At 36.7% G+C, this 19,930-nt stretch overlaps 1 protein-coding gene across 1 annotated transcript in view; it reads right to left on the bottom strand.

The window, feature by feature from the left end:
- Nucleotides 1-4,154: 4,154 nt before the first annotated feature.
- The window catches only part of TINAG (tubulointerstitial nephritis antigen), an 83,267-nt gene continuing 67,491 nt past the window's right edge, over nucleotides 4,155-19,930 (bottom strand). The window contains exons 10-11 of the mRNA XM_042937322.1: nucleotides 13,778-13,823; nucleotides 4,155-4,367 (exon numbers count right to left, since the gene is read on the bottom strand). Coding sequence (XP_042793256.1) covers nucleotides 4,233-4,367; nucleotides 13,778-13,823 — 181 coding nt within the window. The 3' untranslated portion in view covers nucleotides 4,155-4,232. The remainder of the gene's footprint in view (nucleotides 4,368-13,777; nucleotides 13,824-19,930) is intronic.

Below are 19,930 nucleotides of genomic sequence, written 5' to 3'. Positions count from 1 at the left end.
CCCATCGTACTGGTCAGTCATGTTTCCATTTGCCAGCAAGAAAACCAGCCCCTAGATTCCAGTAGTCACTGCTTGACTTTCTTCCTTCGGGGGATGATGACAGCTTCCCACTGTTGTTCATCTTGGACTTGTTCACCATCCTCTATTGTCTTCTCTGCTCCTCCATTGCCTATGTAACCAATTCCTTTCATTATATTCCTTCTGTTAAAAACACTTACAAGAAGTTCCCTTTCTTTTCAGGTGAATACCAAATTTAATTCCATTTTATGCTTCTCTTTTCACTTTATGCCTTAAGACACTTTGTGAATATGTATTTTAAAACCTGGGGAAGCCTTCTCATTGTTTACAATAGAATGAGATAAGACTCAAACATTGTAAAGCAGGACAAGGCATGAGCTCTATCTTCAAAGTCTTTCCCACTTCTTTCTTGAGTACCTTTCCTAATGACACCCAAAGAAAAAAGCATTATTCAACTGGGTGGAGAGAGCAAGTTTTAATTCAATGTGCCATATTGGAACGATCTCCTCTTTTTCCAGGAAACACTATACACAATAGCAAGTTTCAACTGGAACCCACAAAAAGTGTGTAAATGGCACAAACTTCTGATTGAACAGGAAGAAAACAAGGTCATAGTGCTCACAGTGTTATCCAATCTGAGATATATTGTTCTGGATGAGTTAAGTAATCTTTATGAACAATGTTTCCCTCGTATACTCTTAACACAAAACAAAAAGACTACATATATACAAATAGACTGGTACATATACAAATATGCACCAAACGTGAGGTCTTTCTCATTGCTCATTCCAAGCTGAGGCAAGTAGGTATACCCATGGGCCTAGAAACCCACAGTAAAGGAGAAACCATCCAGTCACCAATCAAATCAATTCTGCAAATAGTCCCAAGAATTGGTGAAATACTATGCCAACCACTATTTTCTGAAGGTTGATTCAGGGCCTTTGGATAATAAAGAGAGCCAAAGATGCTCTTTAAAGTTATAAAAATGAGGGGCCCCTGGATGGTTCAGTTGGTTAAACATCCAACTTCAGCTCAGGTCATGATCTCACAGCTCGTGAGTTCAAGCCCCGCATCGGGCTCTGTGCTGACAGCTCAGAGCCTGGAGATTGCTTCAGATTCTGTGTCTCCCTCTCTCTCTCTCTGTTCCTGCCCCACTCACATTCTCTCTCTCTCTCTCTCTCTCTCTCTCTCTCTCAAAAATAAACATTTAAAAAAATTTTTTTTAAGTTGTAAAAACGAGAAGAAGCATCACTCAGAGAACGACACTGACTCCACAAACCTCAGGAATAGTATTTTCCTTGTCTCACCGGTGTGCTTCTGTCCCAACTAGTCTTGGCCTCTTCTTTAGATCTTAGTCTTACTGCTGGAAAAACATATCTTGTGTCTTCCTATGGGGCTTACTATTGTGATATTTTCTTTGTTTTTTCTTCAAATCTCTGGGATTAATTTCATTATCAATTGGGATCCTCAGAAAGGTGGTAAATTCTAAAACAGCACAATCTAGGCCTATAATCTAGACTCACAAACCACAATGAGAAAATCAATTCCAACAACTTTTATCCATTTACCTAACAGGGAAAAGGTTGTATCAACACATTCCCGTAGGTGTTTTTACTAGCGAGGTTAGTCATCTGGCATTTTAATGCATTGTCATTTGTTATTTCCTTAGTCTTTATCATCTGAAGAATGTTTTAAAATGTGTTAACACCTGTGGCAGAGACACATCACCTCACCTGTGCCATTTCAGTGGCCATCAGCCTGACATCCAACACCAGAACTGCTTTTCTTTGCCTGTTGGTTTTTTTCTTAACTGCACAACCTGCCAGACCAGACCAACCAGGAAATTCATGGCCTTGTGGAGCAGTGCTCAACCAACACACATCCTTCTTGGGTGAGATCAGAACACATTACCTGTCATACCATCTGCTTGGTAACATAGCCTTTGTTGTCTGCCTTCGGTGATTCTACATCACTACCCACTCTCTTCAGTGTTCCCTTCCCTGCTCTAATTATGTGCACTCAAACCTTTGCCTCAGGGGCTGCTTCTAGAGGAATCCAAACTGAGACAAAACCAGATTATTTCTCAGCCCACTGGGGTAAATTTGGCCAATCCTAACAAGGAGAATCAGTCCTGTGGGTATAATCTAGGGGAGAACTATGTGCATAGAACTGCTTCTGATGAAGCTGCAATGATTAATGGAGAAAGAATACGCAGCTACACTCACCGTTCAGTGCTCGGCTTCCTTACATTTTCAACTTGTATGGCTTATCTAATCAGGATACCTTTGGGCACAAAAGCACAGAAAAGTTCCACAATGAAAATTCAGATGACAGAGTGTCCAGAAGTTGAAGACCATGGATAGCCCACCGTTGTAATAATAATTGGCTATGCTCACTTACTGATCAGCTTTGCTTTTTCATTTATGAGTTTGCCATTTAAGATGCCAGTGAATTATTAAAAGATTTTATCCTTTCCCAACCGTTATGAGGATGCTATTTTTGTTTCTCTGACTATAGAGAACTAAAATAAAAATTAGATGCAAATTAGTGCCAATTTAGCTTACTTTTTAGAATCTCGAGTACTGAACTGTGAAATGGTTGTGATAAAAGTCTATTTATTCTTTCTGACTCATGGCATCAGGTTGCTGTTTTCAGGGGTAAATATGTTATATTTCCAAATACAGCTTTGCAACTCATTTTAAATAGACCTTATACAAAGTGTACTGGCTTCTAAAATTGTGTGTGTGTGTGTGTGTGTGTGTGTGTGTGTGTGTGTGTGTTAACACTCTACTTCCATTGTTAGCCTCTAAGATTTCCCATTACTTAACCAGTGATGGGGTTCAGGCCAGAATATGCCACTTTGACATACAGATTACTTTGAATTAAAGTTGTTTGAGAATAGCCAGTACAATGACACTCCTCTCTGTCCCCCTGAAAAAAGCAAATTAATCTCCTATGTGAAAAATACCCTCCTTGAACCAGGAAATAAACAGACATTCTGATCACCAGGGATGGGATATTCAGGGCTGAGCAAATGATGTGAACAAGGTCTGTTTAGTTTCTTCACTAATTAGTACCCAAACTTAGGTTTCTTTGTCTTGTCAATTCTTCAGAATTTATTTATTTATTTATATTGTCTAAGAGGTATAAAAGCTGCCTGCTTCAGTCCCCTGTTTGAGTCTCATATTCTTATGGGGCCCCTGTATATACATAATTCCATTTGTTTTTCTGTTGCTCTGTCCTTTTTTTTTTTTTTTTAATTTTTTTTTCAATTTTTTTTTTTATTTTTTTTTGGGACAGAGAGAGAGAGAGACAGAGCATGAATGGGGGAGGGGCAGAGAGAGAGGGAGACACAGAATCGGAAACAGGCTCCAGGCTCCAAGCCATCAGCCCAGAGCCTGACGCGGGGCTCGAACTCACGGACCGCGAGATCGTGACCTGGCTGAAGTCGGACGCTCAACCGACTGCGCCACCCAGGCGCCCCTGCTCTGTCCTTTTTAATTTAATTAGTACACCAACCAAAAGAACCAAGAGAGGAGGTGTGAATTTTCCTTCCCAGACACCAACTTCTTTAGAGCACAGGCCATTACACAGTATAATGAGTAAACTACCATAAAGAATAGTTATTTCCTATGGAGAGTTACTTTCCTTTTTAGTTAAGATTGCAAGTTAGGTTAAGACAAATGAAAAGAAACAAAATGTTAGCTTTTTGAGAGAAACAATTAATCTATTTCCATTGCTTTTGGCAAATTATCAGCAAGATTTGAGTAAAGACAGCACTATTTGCCTGAAAACAAAATCATGAAAATGGTAAATTGGTATTTCCATTGCTTTTTTTGGTCTGAAATCCTCATTTGTTAAAGACAGAAACTACTTCATTTCTACAAAGGAATACCATGAACTTTTAAGACAAGCACTATTACACTTTTGTGAACTATCAAAGTCAAAAAGAATACTATCTTGAGAGGAAGAAAAAGACAGCCAGAGAACCGTAAAGCCATTTAGCTACTCTGCTGTCCTCTGTTAGTGTTTTTATATACTTAGTGATATGAAGGAAGCAGAAGCAGGGAGCCTGGGGTGAAACAAGAAAATAGGCACATTATAATAACAATGTGGAGAGACAAAGATTCCACTGTCACAGAGAACCTTACTTTGCTTAATTTCAATTTGAGGGGTTACTTAAGTGCACGGCCTTATGGAAATTTAATGATATGTTATGGTTCATCTGAACTTGTCAGTTGGCCCCAAGCTGCGATAATCAACTTTTCAATGTCAGATTCATTTACTCCTCGAAGAATCCTGAAATAGCCATTCTCTCCCCATGACTTTCCCCAGGAATTGGCAGCAATCTGCAGAAAAGAGAGAGAGAGAGAGAGAGAGAGAGAGAGAGAAGATGAATATCATAGTTGGATATTTAATCCTGACTATAAAAACACAAGGAACTCATGTAGCTTTAAATGCTTTTGACTTATTATAGATCACAATTATTAAGAGCCTAAATATTTTCTAAATAAGAATAAAACAGTTATACTATTTATCAGTTACTTTAATATGCATGCACACTCAAGTTCACAATAACTAGACTTGGTATAAAACCTCTCAGTTCCCATGCGTATAATGGTAACATATATTTGTAATGCCATATCAAAAGATGTCAGACAAGCTGCAATTATAGTGTCTCCTATGTGATTTGCTCTGTGCTAAGCACCAGGGGAACGAAGATAAATAATATCTTATTCTGTGTTCAGGGAGCTTAAGCTAAACTAATGAAGGACAACAACATAAGCCAAGTACTCGGGTAGAACTATGCACAGGGTGCTACTGAAGACAGCTGAGGGGCATCTCATTTATTTGGGTGGTTCAGAAAAGTCATCATGGAAGAAGTGCTATATGTGATCCATATTAAAACCTGGGAACAAATGAACCAGATAAAAACAGGAGGAAAGGAGATTCAGGTAAAGGAAAACAGCAAAAGCATAAACAACAGCAAAGCATGGAGCAGCATGAAGCCCTGAAATGAAGCAATGAAATTATTGTAATTAGATCATAAAACAGAAGCAGGCTGGTGGGTTATGAGGCTGAAAGGGAGTTAAGGAAATACATACTGAGAAAATAATGGTGAAAATGATGACAAGGTCTTAAGGTACTTCCAGTAGGAGAGCAAGGTGGACAAATTTATATTTTGATGATATTACTCCATGTGATATGAGAAGGATGGATTTAAGAGGGTAAACACAAGAGGCAGGGAGACTAGCTAGTAAACTAGCCAGTAAGTCTGATGTCTTAACAGGGGCGGGAGGACTAGGAAGAGAAATAGAGAAAGTATTTGAGAAATATTCAGGAAGTAAATTCAATAAGAATTAAACATTTTCTTTCTACTTTTATTTTTTATTTTAAAATATGAGATTAACTAAAAAGGTAGACTAGGTCCAGAATGTCTCCTGGGGTTTAGAGCTTGCCTGAATAAGTGTTTGGGGTAGGGGGTGAAAAACATTAATGGAGTATATAACGATTAACCTGAAGACTGGAAGGGAGTTAGTCCATAAGTAAATGTAGCAGAAAAAGCCCTGAAGGATATATTCCCAAAAGTGGGATTACTGGATCATATGGTAATTCTATTTTTTTAATTTTCTGAGGGAACTCCAAATTGTTTTCCACAGTGGCCACACCAATTTCCATTCCCATCAACAGTGCATGAGTGTTCCTTTTTCCCCACATCCTCGCTAACACTTGTTTTCTCCCGTCTTTTTGATATTAGCTATTCTAACAGGTGAGAAGTAATATTTCATTGTGGTTTTAATTTTCATTTCCCTGATGACTAATGATATTGAATACATTTTCACCTATCTATTGGCCATTTGTATTATTTCAGGGAGAAATTGTCTATTCACGTCTTTTGCCCATTTTTAGTTGGATTATGTGTGGTTTTTGCTATTAAGTTGCATGAGTTCCTATATATATATTTTGGATAGTAACCCCATATCAGATAGATGGTTTGCAAATGTTTCCTCCCATTGGTTGCCTTTTTAGTTTACTTACTGTTTTGCTAGGCAGAAGCCCTTGTTCCACTTGTTGATTTTTGCTTTTATCTTTGCATCTTTGGTGTCATATCCAAACAATCTTTGCAAGGATCAACATCAAGGAGATTTTCCCCTGTGTTTTCTTCCTGTATCTTTGTAATTTCTAGTCTTACATTTAAGTCTTTCATCCATTTTGAGTTCATTTTTATGAGTGGAGTACAATAGGGTTTCAATTCCATTCTTCTGCATATGGTTAAACACCTTTCTCAACACCAGTTATTGAAAAGACTATCCTTTCTCCATTGCCTCTTCTTGGTCTTTTTGTCAAATATCAGTTGATTATATGTAAGTGGGTTTTTTCCTGGGCTCTTGATCTTGTTCTATTGGTCCGTGTGTCTATTCTTATGCCAGTAATGTACTGTTTTGACTATTAAAATTTTGAAGTAAAATTTGAAATCAAAATTTGTGATGCCTCCAGTAATCTTTCTCAGGATTACTTTGGCAGTTCAGAGTCTCTTGTGGCTCCAAACAACTTTTAGGATATTTTTCATTTTTGTAAAAATTGTCATTGGAAATTTGATAGGGATTGCATTGAATTTATAGATGGTTTTGGGTAGTATGGACATTTTAACAATATTAATTCTTTTGATCCATGAACATGGGATATCATTTCATTATTTGTGTCTTCTTTAATTTCTTTTATCAATTTCTTATAATTTTTATTATACAGATCTTTCACATCCTTGGTTAAGTGCATACTAATACATATTTTTTATTTTATCATAAGTGAAACATTTTTTAGAATAGTTCACCATTAGCATATAAAAATACAACTGATTTTTGTATGTTGATTTTGTATCCTTCCACTTTGTTGATTTATTAGTTCTAATAGTTTTTTTGATGGAGTCTTTAGGATTTTATATATATATGATCATATCATCTGCAAAGAGAGACAGTTTATTTCTTCTATTCTGATTTGGATGCCTTTTGTTTCTTTCTCTTGTCTAATTGCTCTTTCTAGGACTTCCAGTACTATCTTGAATAGGATAAGAGTGGACATCTTTGTTTTGTTCCTGATCATAGGGTGAATGCTTTCAATCTTTCACTATTGAATTTGATATTTACTCTGTGTTTATCACATATGGCCTTTATTATGTTGAGGTATATTCCTTCTAAACCAAATTTTTGAGATTTTTTAATCAGTAAAGAATGTGAATTTTGTCAAATGCTTTGTCTATATCTATTGACATGATCATATAATTTTTATCTTTCATTTTATTAATGTAATGTATCACACTTATTGATTTGCTTATGCCAAACCATACTTACACCCCAGGCATGAATCCTTTTGTTCACAATTATGATCACTTTAATGTACTGTTGAATTCAGTTTGCTAGTACTATTTGGGGGGGGGTGGGATTTTTGAATCTTTATTCATCAGGGATATTTTATTTTCTTGTAGTGACCTTTTCTGGCTTTGGTATCAGGGTAATGCTGGCCTTGTAAAAAGAGCTTCAGAGGGTTCCCTCCTCTTCAAATTTTTGAAAAAGTTTGAGAAGGATTTGGTGTTAATTTTTTAAATGTTTGCATTTAAATTCCAGTTAGTTAACATACAATTTAATACCAGTTTCAGGTATACAATATAGTGATTCAACACTTTGATACAACACCTGGTGCTCATCACAACAAGTGCACTCCTTAATCCCCATCACCTATTTTCCCATCACCCCATCCGCCTCCCCTCTGATAACTATCAGTTTGTTCTCTATAGTTAAGAGTCTGTTTCTTAGTTTGCTCCCTCCCTTTTTCCCCTTTGCTCATTTGTTTTGTTTTTTAAATTCTACACATGAGTAAAATGATATGGTATTTGTCTTTCTCTGGCTGACTTTTTCCTTATCATAATACTCCCTAGCTATAAAGCAAATGGCAAGAATTCATTCTTTTTTCATGGTTAATATTCCATTACACATATATAGCACATATTTTTTATCTATTTATTGATGGACACTGGGCTGTTTCCATAATTTGGCTATTGTAGATAATGCTGCTATAAATATTGGGGTTCATGTATCCCTTTGAATTGGTATTTTTGTATTCTTTAGGTAAATACCTAGTAGTGTAATTGCTGGATCACAGGGTAGTTCTATTTTTAACTTTTGAGAAGTCTCCATACTGTTTTCCCGAGTAGCTGCACCAGTTTGATTTCCCACCAAACAGTGCAAGAGGGTTCCCATTTCTCCACATCCTCACTAACATTTGTTGTTTCTTGTGTTGTTGATTTTAGCCATTCTGATGGTGTGAAGTGATATTTGATGGTAGTTTTGGTTTACAGTTCCATAATGACTAGTGCTATTGAGCACGTTTCATGCACCTGTTGGCCATTTTTATATCTTCTTTGGAACTAAGCGTATTCAGATTCTTTGCTTGTTTTTAATCTCATTATTTGTTTTCTTGCTACTGAATTGTATGAGTTCCTTAAATATTTTGGATATCAACCCCTTGTCGAATACATAATTTACAAGTAATTTCTCCATTCCAGGTTGGCTTTTATTGTTACTTTTGGTTTTGTTTTTGTCTTGCTGTGTGGAAGCTTTCTAGTTTGATGTAATCCACTTATTTATTTTTGTTTTTGCCATTTGTGCTTTTGGTGTCCTATCCTGGAAGTCATTGCAAAGATCAATGTTAAGGAGTGATTCCCTGTTGTCTTCACAGTTTCAGGTCTTACACTTAAATCTTTAACCCATTTTGTGTTAATTTTTGTAAATGGTGTGAAAAGGGGGTCCACTCTCATTCTTTTGCTTGTGAATACACTTTTCTCAACATCATTTATTAAAGATATCCTTTCCCCAGCCAGCTGTCAGTTAGGCTATTTTTTCTGAGGTTAACCTATCATTTAAAAAGCTCTACCATTTTTAAATTTTCCTTTTTATCATTTACTTTCAATTGTTTTATTATTAAATGCCTGGGCATAGTTTTTTTGTTTTTTGCTTTTTGGTTTTTTTTATTTCTCCTTCCTGGAGTTTATTGAGCTCTCTGAATTTTTGGGTTCATGTCCTTCAGTTTTGGAAAACTATTGGCTATTAAGTTTTTAAATATCGGGGCGCCTGGGTGGCTCAGTCGGTTAAGGGTTCAACTTCAGCTCAGGTCATTATCTCACGGTCCGTGAGTTCTAGCCCCGCATTGGGCTCTGTGCTGACAGCTCAGAGCCTGGAGCTTGTTTCTGATTCTATGTCTCCCTCCCTCTCTGACCCTCCCCCGTTCACGCTCTGTCTCTCTCTGTCTCAAAAATAAATAAACGTTAAAAAAATTTAAATAAATAAATAAATATTGATTCTGACTCATTCTCTCCCTCTCTCTCACTTTCTCTCTCTCTCTTAATCCTTATGAGAATACAATTACGTGTCTGTTAAACTGTTGATTGTGTCCTATCCTTTGTATTCACATTGTTCTGTATTTCCTTCTTTCATTGTTTTTCTCTGTGTACTACAAATTTCATTGACTTTTATTTAAGATCACTAATTCTGTTTGCCATTTAACCCATCCAGCAAGTTCTTAATTTCAAACATTGCACTCACAATTCAATAATTCATTTATATATATATTTAAGTCCTTTGTTAAAAGTCTCCATCTTTCATGGGGCACCTGCATAGCTCAATCAGTTAAGCAGCTGACTTCAACTCAGGTCATGATCTTGTGGTTTGTGAGTTTGGGCCCCATGTTGGGCTCTGCACTGACAGCTTGGAGACTGGAGCCTTCTTTGGATTCTGTGTCTCCCTTTATCTCCACCCCTCCACTGCTCACACTCCGTCTTTCTGTCTCTCAAAAAATGAATATTAATTTTTTTAAGTCTCCATCTTTCATCCATATTTTTAAAATGATTTTTACAATGGCTCTTTTAAAGCCAACATCTAAAGTATTATCTATTGATAGTTTTTCCCCTTAGTTATTGGTCACATTTTTCTCCTTCACATATTTCAGAATTTTTAAATGTAAGCTGGACATGTTGTCCTAATAATTATAGATTGACCTGGGTATTATTTTCCTAAGAAGTTTAGCCCTTTCTTCTCCTAAAGAGATATGGTGAGGAATTAATCACCTCAATTTGTGCAGAAACTGAGTCCGCTCAGGGCTGGAGATGAGCTTTCGTTAAACTCATTCCACTCCTGGTTTTCTTCCTATATTTGGGGTTTATGCCTATGATGTGTGTGTTTCAGGCTCTCTTCCAGTGGGACTCCTACTACAATATCTTCAAGGCTGCAGATTTCACTCTGCCTTCTTATTCCCCTCCTTAGCTACTCACACTGTTCTAGCAACTTATTAAATATTCCATGGAAAGAGATGGCTTTGTGTTTGGGGTTCATCTAAATTCTAATTCAGCTGGATTTTCTATCTCCCAGAGGTCTCTCTCTCTCTCTCTCTCCTTATTTGAAATGTAACCTTCAGCTTAAACCCAGACCTACCGAATGTTCACAGTATGGAAAATTGTCCCCATATTCAGCTCTCTCGTTTCTATAAAAATATGGTTTGGTATCTGTCTTTCTCTATGTTTTCACTCTTACGTGGTTCCTGAGAAACTTAACAGGAACCCATGGGGGAGGGGAAGGAAAAAAAAAGAGGTTAGAGTGGGAGAGAGCCAAAGCATAAGAGACTCTTAAAAAATGAGAACAAACTGAGGGCTGATGGGGGGTGGGAGGGAGGGGAGGGTGGGTGATGGGTATTGAACAGGGCATCTTTTGGGATGAGCACTGGGCGTTGTATGGAAACCAATTTGACAATAAATTTCATATATTTAAAAAAAATAAAAATAAAATAAAAATATGGTTTGGAAAATTAATTCTGATACTATTTTCAACTTATTTAGTGGTATATATGGCTTATTGTTATGTATTAAATTTTACTCAGTAGTGGAAGTCATCTACTTTTTAAAATTTTAATTTACTATATCATAGGCCTACATGTAAATATTTTAAAATGTTCATATATAATTATGGGGCAATAAAACTTTTCTGAACTTCTCAGTGCCCTTGCAAAAAAAACCTCTAATCTACTGGTGCACAAAGGGTGTATATGATATAGAGACACAGAATATTTGCTTTCACTTCTGCCAGAAATATTTTATCTTCACATTCAATGAGAATTAGATCTGTAGCCATTTGTCTAGTTAATTGATCTGATCCAAAAGGGTAATAAAACTTCTCTTATCTCCCCAAGAGGGCCAAAGAGTCAGAGACCAGACAAGGTCTTAAATTAAGCCCCATGGTGCCAGGAGTACTGGAATATTATCTCTCTTGGTTTTTACATGTTAAAAAAGGATGAAGTTCAGCATTTGGAGACATTATCTGTATTCATCTGACCCTTGCAAAGCCATATTTATATTCCTAAGGGAAAGGGTAAGAACATAGGACCCTTTCCATCCCATTTTAATAGAATATTTTTTTTTTGTTCCTTGCAGAAAAGGAGGAGATTGCCTGTCTCCACTATATAAATGGAGAAAATCCATTGTTCTCTGTCCCTCATTTATGAGGTATCAGCTGCTACTTGTATGGAAAAACATTGTTGCCTCTTATCACTGCCAGACTGAAGTGTGAGGACTTATGTGGTGACATCTGGCTACTGATCTGGATGTAAGCATCAGTAAAGTACTCTTTTCTTCTGACCCATGTTTCTTAATTCAAGTAGGATAACATCTCAGACCCTTCATAATTCTAGCAAAACAGTAGTACTAAGTAAGAATTTCATATTTTAATTAACCCAAATATTAATTTTTATATAAAATGAAAACTATTTTAGTGACCTGACTAATTTTTCCTGATTGCATAGATCAATGTTATTCATTCAGTCAAGTAACAAGCATTGCGTAGATACCCATTATGTATCAGTTACTCTGCTCTGTCCTTTGGATACAGTAGTTAGTAAGGCAGACACAATACTGGCCCAAGATGAGGATACAGTTAGGTGGAGAAAATATTAACTAAAATGTTCAATTTAATAAAATATGATAATTTTTAAATTTGATTCTTATATTCCTACCACTGATATTAATCAATTTATCTAAAAGAGTCACAGCAGAAAGAAATCCTGATTTTATGCCCATGAAATAGTTTTCTTAGAAAATTTTAGATAAGTAGTAAGTTCAGAATTGATAGGAATTGCAACAAAAGTAATCTAAAAGGATGGCATGCATGTATGTGTTGAATATATGAGAATGAGCGAGTATATGTGCATTTGTGTATGTCTGTGTGTGTGTGTGTCTGTGTGTGCGTGCATGTGCATGTATGTGTACACCATCCATGAGGCTCTAGGGAGGAAATGATGAGGTTGAAGGTGAGAGGGTCACAGAAAGTTGTTTGTTTGTTTGTTTGTTTGTTTGCACTTTCATTCATATCCACTCCACAAATAGCTATCAGGTGTGTCAGGTGCTAAATGCTAAAAACTGTTGTGAATTCAATACATTAACCAAATTATTTGTTTTTGCCTGTAAATATTATATTATTATGATACTGAATAACTGTTTAAACTCATTTAGTAGTAATCCTATATAGAAACTTAATTGTAGGCATTCAAACAACATATCCCCTTTCACAAATTATGAATTTTAACTATGTAGCATTAATGTTAATTATTGGCTACTGCAAACTTTCTTTTCTTGAAGATAATGATATTTAAGAAAGTTAAGGTTATTTTAAGTTTATTTATTTTGAGACAGAGAGCATGTGAGCGAGAGCAGGGGAGGGGCAGAGAGAGAGAGAGGAAGAGAGAATCCCACACAGGCTCCACACTGTCAGTACAAAGCCCAATGCAGGGCTCAAACTCACCAATCATAAGATCATGACCTGAACTGAAATCAAGAGTCAGATGCTTAACTGACTGAGCCACCCAGGCGCTCCAAGAAATCTCAGTTTAAATACAAAGAAGCATCATTCTACTTAAAAGCAAAATACTTCGATTTGTCAACAAGACAAATATAAGAGGTGACCACATATGAGTCACTGTGATGACTATCACTCCTAATATTTAGGTCTATAAGTTATAATATGCTCTCTACTGTATATATGCAAATTCGAATTTCATAATAATTACCATTACCTATTCATTCTATTTCTGCCTTTTTGCAAAAATTAAAATTAAAATGCATATAATATAAGGACCTGGAACAATTCATCAAAGTTCATTGTAATTAATTGGATATTTGAGATAATATGTTCCAGTCCTCTTTAAAATGTTTCTTATGTGTAACCTTCTATTAATTTTTATACTAGACATTGTTTCTTTCTCAGTGAAGGAACATGTATTTGTTATAATTGGCAAAAGCAAAAATAAAGCACTTTACCACTATGGGAAATATGTATACTTTATATCAATACCTAATATTGATACTAACATTACAAAGGCACCATCCATAGCAAAAATAATGTGAGAACACAAAACTGACATATGATAGAAGTCTAGCCATTACTTTAACATGGATGAAAACAAAACAAAATGTTTTCCTGTTGATTCTTGCTTTGAAGAAAAAACACTTTTTCTTCTTCTATAATGTGAAATAAGAGGAACTGAGGAAAACTGTTACTTTAATACAAATGATTATAAAGAATTTTCTGCCGGAGAAAATACCATTATTAAAAATAATATCACTGTAACTTAGAGTGACTAAATAACACAAACCAGGAGGTAGAGACACAGATGATTCTAAAATAGTCACATCACAGTAGAAATGCAGTTGGAAAGCGGTACCTACCCAGAATTTTTCTTTCCGTCCTTGTGCCCCTTTCAGTGTGCCCCATCTACAGATAATAATAAAAACATATTGACATGGTTAAAAATGTTTGATTTGCATTTTGATAAAATGTTTCCACCTTGTTTTACTATGGAAGTGCCATCATTGTCCTACAAAAATGTGGCTGCACAGTTTTCATTTTTACCATAACCTTATTTACTTGCTCACAATATACTCCTCTATGTCCAAATGGCTTAAAATCATACTCATTTGTCAAAGAAAATAAACTGTAGGACAACTGGGGCATGGAGGTTTTTAAAGTATTTAAAGATGTCTCCCCTTCACATCTAGCTCCCTGAAACTCTACTCTAAATGGCATAAACTAAAAATCTCCAAGACGGCCAACAAGCATAATATAAATACAGATGAATGTCCTCAATAAAATAATTTTTCATGAAATATGTATATGTGTGTATTATTTTATAAAATGGGTAGGTACCTAATGTGGACTTTCTGTTCACACATGTAGGTACGGAAAGCCAATGTTTTACTCCTAGTACTGGTCCATTTTCAGTGTGGCATGTAACAACCCACAAAGAATCCAAACTTACCAAATATCTCACGTTTTCTCTTGACTAAATCCAGTGATGGAGATGTTAGTAACATGTTCCGTCTACTAATGACATAACAAGACTTGTCTGATATCACAAAGTGGGAGGTGTTAGGCACAGGCTCCAAATCCCATGTTCTCCTTCATGTTATATTTCTCTCTAATGCATGTTTCTCTCTAATAAATATACAGTCCCCAACTGCAGCATGTCCTGAACAGCAACAGTGGTATGTGGAGGAACCATGTGGACTCCCACGTTCATGTGCTCTGATGGATTGTGAGACTACAATTCTGCCCACACACAGCCCTGCCAGTCCATCTCTAGTAGTCCAGATCTCAACATCAGAGTTCCTTAAAGTTAAATCCCTGTATCCTATATCTGGAAGAGATACACATCCATTCAAATATTTTCAACATGTCCATTTGCCAGAAAGCTGTTTTTAATAGGGTACAGAATAAAATGATGGCACCATAGCACAGAGGTATTGCCTTAAGAAGGCAGGTTTATGGTGGAGATCACGGCATTCAAGAAAATACATTAATGCATTTAGATCATTTGACACAAAAAAGGAGGGGGAAAAATGATGTGGAAGTTGGGATAACACTGAAGAACAACTTTCCTTCATTTTTTTTCCGATCGAGGCTAGGAGTGTTCATTGCCCTGGTCCCCATCTCTCTCTTGGTTTTCTGCTACACACAGGGATAGTAGACTGGAATAGTTTAAGGTTTCAAATATTCTGGGCAGTTTAATGTGTAAGTTCAAGCTAGTTTAATTCTGAAAAACATTTTGCAGGGTTTTTTTAAATTAATTTTTAAAATTTTTTAATTATTTTAAGAGAGATAGAGAACAAGCAGGAGAGGGGCACAGAGAGAGGGAAAGACAGAATCTCAAGCAAGCTCCACACTGTCAGCCCAGAGACCAATGCAGGGTCTGAATTCACAAACCATGAGATCATGTCCTGAGCTGAAGAGTCGGACGCTTAACTGACTGAGCCACTCAGGTGCCCCTATTCTGCAGTTTTAAAATTGTATTTACATCCTTGTAACTTTTGTATAAAAAGCTATCACGAGGGGCGCCTGGGTGGCTCAGTGGTTGGGCGTCCGACTTCAGCTCAGGTCACCATCTCGCGGTCCGTGAGTTCGAGCCCCGCGTCAGGCTCTGGGCTGAGTTCGAGCCCCGCGTCAGGCTCTGGGCTGATGGCTCGGAGCCTGGAGCCTGTTTCCGATTCTGTGTCTCCCTCTCTCTCTGCCCCTCCCCCATTCATGCTCTGTCTCTCTCTGTCTCAAAAATAAATAAAATGTTAAAAAAAATTAAAAAAAAAAGCTATCACCAGTGAAAATTATAAGTGCCTCCAGATCTTCAAAGGTCATTCCCGTACTTCAAGGAGTAGGTCATACCTGAAACTTCAAGTTGCCCATTTTCTACTCATTCATCATAACTATCCTAACAATTTCAGAAAGCATTTACCTCAATCAAACTTCCTTCCAGGTGCTCCGGCTACTAGTTACTTTAGCTATTTACATAAAATACAAGAAAAAATTAGATGTATCTAAGGACATCTAAGATGTATCTCTCCAAAATAAAACAGGCAGGAGAGGAATCCCATATCTGAGATTCCACCAAATACGGTGAGAAGTTCAGGGCACTTTGGTTTGAGGAAAGATAGAGCCTTGTAAGAAAGCAAGCCCAAGCAAAAAAGAGGTATCCAGACAGGACAAGCTTGATCCAGTAATTAAGCCATGATCAAGAAACAGTAGGAGTTGGGGCATCTGGGTGGCTCAGTCAGTTAAGTGTCCTACTTGGGCTGAAGTCATGATCTCACGGCTCATGGGTTCAAGCCCCACACTGACAGCTGGGAGCCTGGAGTCTGCTTTGGATTCTGTGTCTCCCTCTCTCTCTCTCTCTGCCCCTCCCTCACGTGTGCTCTCTCTCTCTCTCTCAAAAATAAATAAAGAAACATTTAAAAAAGGCAGGAGGAACAATTGAAAGGATAATTCTCTGTCACTCAGATCTGTCCAAGCTCAGCTCTCACACTGGATTCAGGTAAATTTAAAAACCAGAGACGGCTACTGCATTACAGCTACATATTGCATAAAACACACTAAATACCACTCAGAAGGGAATACCCCAAATGTGTCCTTCCCCTTTTCTAAGATCTTTCTAACTTCTTGGGCTCCAACGCATTGACGACTGTGCGTGGGAAGACAAAGTAGTCCTCGACAGAGGGAGGTAAAAAGACACACAAGAATAATACGCCCTAAGATGAGTACTGCGTTTGTTGTCTAGTCCATTTCAGAGGCCCCTTCACACTCCCAGAACTACTGAGACACTGGGGACAGAAAATCGACAAATGCACGTGGGGTTAAGATTTAGCAAAATAATAACTACACATAATTCCACTACCAACAGATCAGAGACTAAATTTAAGGAAACAGAACATTTTCTCACAAGGGAGAAGACACTGAAGAATGTAATTGTTTGGGGGCGCCTGGGTGGCTCAGTCGGTTAAGCGTCCGACTTCGGCTCAGGTCACGATCTCGCGGTTCGTGAGTTCAAGCCCCGTGTCAGGCTCTGTGCTGATGGCTCAGAGCCTGGAGCCTGTTTCAGATTCTGTGTCTCCCTCTCTCCCTTACCCTCCCCTGTTCGTGCTGTCTCTCTCTGTCTCAAAAATAAATAAATGTTAAAAAAAATAAAAATTAAAAAAAATAATGTAATTGTCTTATTCTAGTATCACCAAACAAATCAAGAGTCGGACGCTTAACTGACTGAGCCACCCAGGCTAAACTCAAGTAAACTACCTCAGTTTGGAGACATCTAAGAAATACAAATGACTATTTTAACTTTTGTTCAATGGCTCGTGTTTTTCATACATTCCCTACATTTTGTTGAGATTATCTAAATAATATTTTCAATGATATAATAGACAGCAATAATTCTTGTTTTGCAAATCTATCAATGTCTTGGGGTTGCTATACGCCTCAGGAAACACTACTGCTTGTTACAACTTTACAGGCATTAGTTAAAATACTTTTGTAGTTCAGAGAGAATGCCAACATTCAGAGTATTACAAACATTCTCAAAATGGACAGAGAAGAAAATGAAGTCTTGAAATAGAGGTGAGAGAGGAAGAAGAAAGGAAGGCCGCTGACTTTCAGAGTTTCAGAAACCAGGATGCTTGTGAAAGGAAATTATATACAAAAGATACCAACCATTATGCAAAATTCAGATAAAGAGAAAATATCACACCTCACCAAGGAAGCTATTGTACAGTTCCCTATGTTACAGCCTCTATGTCAAGTGACAAGCAAGGTCCATCCATCACTGGGTCTAATGTTTGCACTGCAAATTTCAGTTATCTTTTCTTGCCTGTATCTTTTTTACACAGTTTCTAAGATGGTAATCAACCCATAAAGTCGCAGTGGGGTATTACAGAGAAATACGCCTATGGGTTGTTTTCTAAATATCTCATGGCCTCTGAAAGGCTGGGAAAGATCACTTTGCCCTAGGAGAATTCCCACTGCTATCATAGCAAGTTCATGTAATTAAAACCTTTACCCAAACAAAAATAAAGGTTAATTGGTACAAAGCAAGAAGACTACTTATATTGTTCATTTATAGGAGAGAGTTCCTCTCTTCTTGTTCTATGAAGGGCATTCTCTCTCTCTCTCTCTCTCTCTCTCTCTCTCTCTCTCTCTTTCTCTCTCTCTCCCTCTCTCTCTTTCTTTCTCTCTGTATATATGTATATGTATATAGTTACAGTTATATTTCTGAATTGTGGTACTAGACTTTGGCTTGCCATTATACCAGTAGGCTGAAATTTCTAGAAATAGTATTTATTTTCACAGATATCCTCTTGTAAACCAATGGCTATCTTTGAGGACATAAGGGTCTTCATTACATTCATACAGACTCTAAATTATTTATACTCTTCTTTATTCAGTTATACAATTTCATTTTAAGGACTATTCATAAACATTTTAGTTAGACCAGGACCATAACCTTAATCTGTTGAGAATGTTTCCTTAACCCTGCTAATTTAAAACAAATTATACAATAGGGTCACAAGTTTCAAAGATCTTGATAGTAGCTTTTCTTCAAAAACTTCTACTTCACATGAACTTTAGATTGTTCTTTTGCATTTTTCTACCCCATTAAGTTAAACTGTTCCAATTATTTAATACCCATTAATACTTCTTTTCTCACAAACTTTAGTGACATCTGGAAAAATGCTACTATTGAGAAAAATCTGGCCAACTATTGTACTGCATTTGTTGAGGACGCCTGAGAATGGATGGTGAGTCTATGTTTACATTTCTCACTTCAAGCATGTGATCATTTAAGCTCTTCCTGTTGTATTCATCTTATTTGCCCACTTTTAGATAGCTCTGGAAATACTACTTTTTGCCTAATATCAAGAGTCTTTCTGGAGAGACCATAAATTCTGTGGAGTGAAACTTAAAACCCATTAAAGAATGATGTAAAATTTTGTATCACTCAGGTACTAATGTTATAAATTTCATTATACATGTTCTCTTTAACAAGGATTTTGTTCTTTTCAGATAACTGTGCTAATCAATACTACATTTTCTGAAAACCATATTTTAAGCTATTTCTAGATACTAAAATTATTGGATCTGAATAACTACTATAACTACTTTGAATAGGATTTTAAATCATAGTCTTGCTGTTGCTGTTGCTGTTGTTGTTGCTGTTGTTGTTTGTCCCTTGGTTTTGGTTGATTTTTTTTTGTTTGAGGGCCATACATTCAGTGGTGGTCATACTGGATATGGTAACTAAGAGAGCCGAAGGTACAAATTTCTTAAAGTAATATGTATATTCCCATAAATATCTCTTTCAAAAAAAAAAAAAAGCACAGCGTGTCTTGTGTACTTCATCCACTTATTTCTGCCTTTATTCAGCAAACTATTGTGTAGTACAAAGAAGATATATCTGTTGCCTTCAAGAAGCTGACAATCTAATGAGAGTGATTGTTTCAATTATTTAAGACCCATTGATACTTCTTTTCTCTAAAAATTGAGTGATACCTGGGAAAATGCTTGTTTTGAAAAAATCTGGGCTGCTGTCATACCACGTTCCCTGAGGATGTCTGAGACCTATTGGCTTCCAGTACGGAATGAGAAATATATCTAATGGGAGGCAAATGAAACATAAGTAGAAAATAATTTGAACCCAAAATTCATTTGAATCCATAATTGCTGCTTTTATAAAAGCATGTTTTATTTTTATTTTTCTATTGGTTGCAGACATAGAAATTAGCTGTCTGCAGAAGGCAAAGACAGCTCCCTTCACAGAACTGAGTAGAAATTCTTGAGGTACAAATGGAAGTGTAGAGTTTTAGGCACAGTAAGTGCAAAGTCAAGCAAGAGCCAGTAAAACTTCATCTTAGCCTATTCTAAGAGCAGCACTTAGTCCTGTGGGACTGGAGAACAGTGAAGGGAGCAGCAGGAAATCAAGTTAGGAAAGCACATTTATCTCAGGCCATCATGAGAACTCATAACCACCAACCTTAGCATTTATAAAGTTGGGGACAAGAGTCATTCTA

The sequence above is a fragment of the Panthera leo genome, chromosome B2 (genome assembly GCF_018350215.1).
Source record: "Panthera leo isolate Ple1 chromosome B2, P.leo_Ple1_pat1.1, whole genome shotgun sequence".
Lineage (NCBI taxonomy): Eukaryota > Metazoa > Chordata > Mammalia > Carnivora > Felidae > Panthera > Panthera leo.
Note: the sequence above shows the minus strand (reverse complement) of the source record. Positions and strands in the feature narration are given on the sequence as shown.